This window comes from Atta cephalotes (assembly GCF_000143395.1).
Source record: "Atta cephalotes unplaced genomic scaffold scaffold00002, whole genome shotgun sequence".
Classification (NCBI taxonomy): Eukaryota; Metazoa; Arthropoda; class Insecta; order Hymenoptera; family Formicidae; genus Atta; species Atta cephalotes.
In genome coordinates this window covers 8,363,865-8,366,076 of record NW_012130066.1, presented here as the reverse complement: position 1 = coordinate 8,366,076, position 2,212 = coordinate 8,363,865, and the positions used below count along the sequence as shown (strand labels likewise).

Sequence of the window (2,212 nt, the reverse complement as noted above, 5' to 3'; positions counted from 1 at the left end):
TTTAGTTCGTATTTACTTAAATAAATAATACTTACTACTATTATATAGTAATACCTACTATTAATAAACAACATATTACTACTATACTATAATAATATATATATATATATATATATATATATATATATATATATGTCTCTGACATAGGCTCGCATTTTATTTTGGGAAATTGCAATGTGTTTCTTCTTTTTCAATTGAGTTACAAATACATTCAAAAGGGAAGGTATTTTATCATATGTGTAACTGGAAGTAGGTATTACATAGTTTCCTACACATTTGTCTTAGTTTGAACTGAAGAGCTGTTGACTTGAGACATTCTCTACGTACAATGAGCAAAAAGTATTCAGACAGAGAAAATATTTTTTAAGAAAATATTTAACTTTATTTTTCAAAAATAAACATTATCCAGCAAGAAATGAATCATCAAATTGATGTCGAATGAATATCGATATGATAATTTCAGCATCAATTTGACGTCAATTCGACGTTTAATTGATGATTATTTGCTGAATAATTAACAATTTATTCATAAAAAATAAAATAGACTATATGTTTCTTATAATATATATATTAATATACCAAAAAGATGTGTATTAATTATAGAAAATATATCATTTGAAAAATAAGCGAAAATTAAAAATTGTATTATTTGAATGATCAAAAAGTATTCGTACAGTCGAGAAATTTAACTTCTAAAATCAGAAATACATGCAAAGCTCGGTTTATGTTAGAACAAAATGTATTCATTATAAAAATAAAATTGCTAATACTTATTTTCTACAAATAAGACTTTTTTCATAAAAAATTTCCTTGTACGAATACATTTTGTTCTCACTGTATGTACGTTTAATGTGCTGTATCTTATTTCTTAGAGTTCTCAATGAAGGAAATGGAGCAACAAGTTTAATTATCTGATTATAACCATGCGATCCACATGCAAAATGCAAGTTCAATCCTTTTTCGATTGTTTCATCTGACCACTTGGAACCTTTTGTAGTACCATATACAATTGCTCTTTGTTGATCTTTATTAAGAATTGTATTGATTATTTCAGTATTTTCCTCTATATTTTTTTCTAAGTCATTAACTTTACTTTTTAAAATATCTCTTTCCTTTTCAGCCATTTTTAATTTTTCTTTTAGTATTTCATATTCTTCTGGACTAGGTAAATTCTCCGTAGACAATATTTGGTTTGCAGTAATTTCATATTCTTTTGGACTAGATAAATTCTCCGTAGACAATATTTGATTTGCAGTACATTCTGATGATATATGTAGATTAGAATTTGATCTGTAATTTTCGTCTTTAGAGAATGTCTTCAATGTATTTATATCAATGGGTTTTTTCATTACGACACAATGTGCAGTATGGACATACTTCTTACGTGACCCAAACGTAATAGATTTCCTTTTTTTGGAAAGTAAACAATAATTATGTTCTTGTAATTCATTTGAATACTGCTCTCTTTTATAACTCTTGTTTTTTTGTTTCTCAAAATTTTCTGAAGTATACGAATGATCACTTCTTAATCCTGTCTTTTTGTGAGAAAGAAATTCAATTGATTCATTACATCGCTGTTCTGATTGAATTTCTGCAAGAGGTTTCTTTTTCATAGGTTGTTGACATTTGCAAAACAAACTTGGTATGGCACCTTTCCTTATAAGTTTTTTGCTACCAACGCGGAATAATTCTGATGAATGGAAATGAACCTAAAAAATAAGTGGTACATGTTAGAGAAAAACATCTGTCCCAACTATCATTAACGTAATATGTTGGAATTTTTCACGCAACTACGTAATCGTACATACATTCGTATTACATTGAATTTAATATATTGATATTGAATGGGAAATTATAACATTGATTATTTTTGTTATTTTTGTGTTTATGAGATTTACATTATAAAACATTTGTATGCTTCAGTACCAACCTCACACAATAAAGCTGATTTTGAAGGTTTCCAGTCAGGAATTCCGGCAGCATCAATCCATTTTTGTCTCAAATTTGGATCTTGGGCAAATGTTGTGCAGCAATATCCGTCTTTATTAGAATTTGTGCATTTAGGAGCACTGCATCCAGCAGGCATTTTATGATATGCACAAATCTTGATATCAGAAATGTAAAAATTCATAATTTTATTTGTATATATATATATATATATATATATATATATATGTATGTGTACATATATATATATATATATGTATGTGTA

At 26.9% G+C, this 2,212-nt stretch overlaps 1 protein-coding gene across 1 annotated transcript; it reads right to left on the bottom strand.

Moving 5' to 3' along the window:
• Positions 1-795: 795 nt before the first annotated feature.
• On the bottom strand, positions 796-2,086 carry LOC105621797. The gene is given in 3 exon segments (XM_012203251.1): positions 796-831; positions 834-1,709; positions 1,931-2,086. Coding segments are annotated over 3 exon segments (1,068 nt in total).
• Positions 2,087-2,212: the final 126 nt, after the last annotated feature.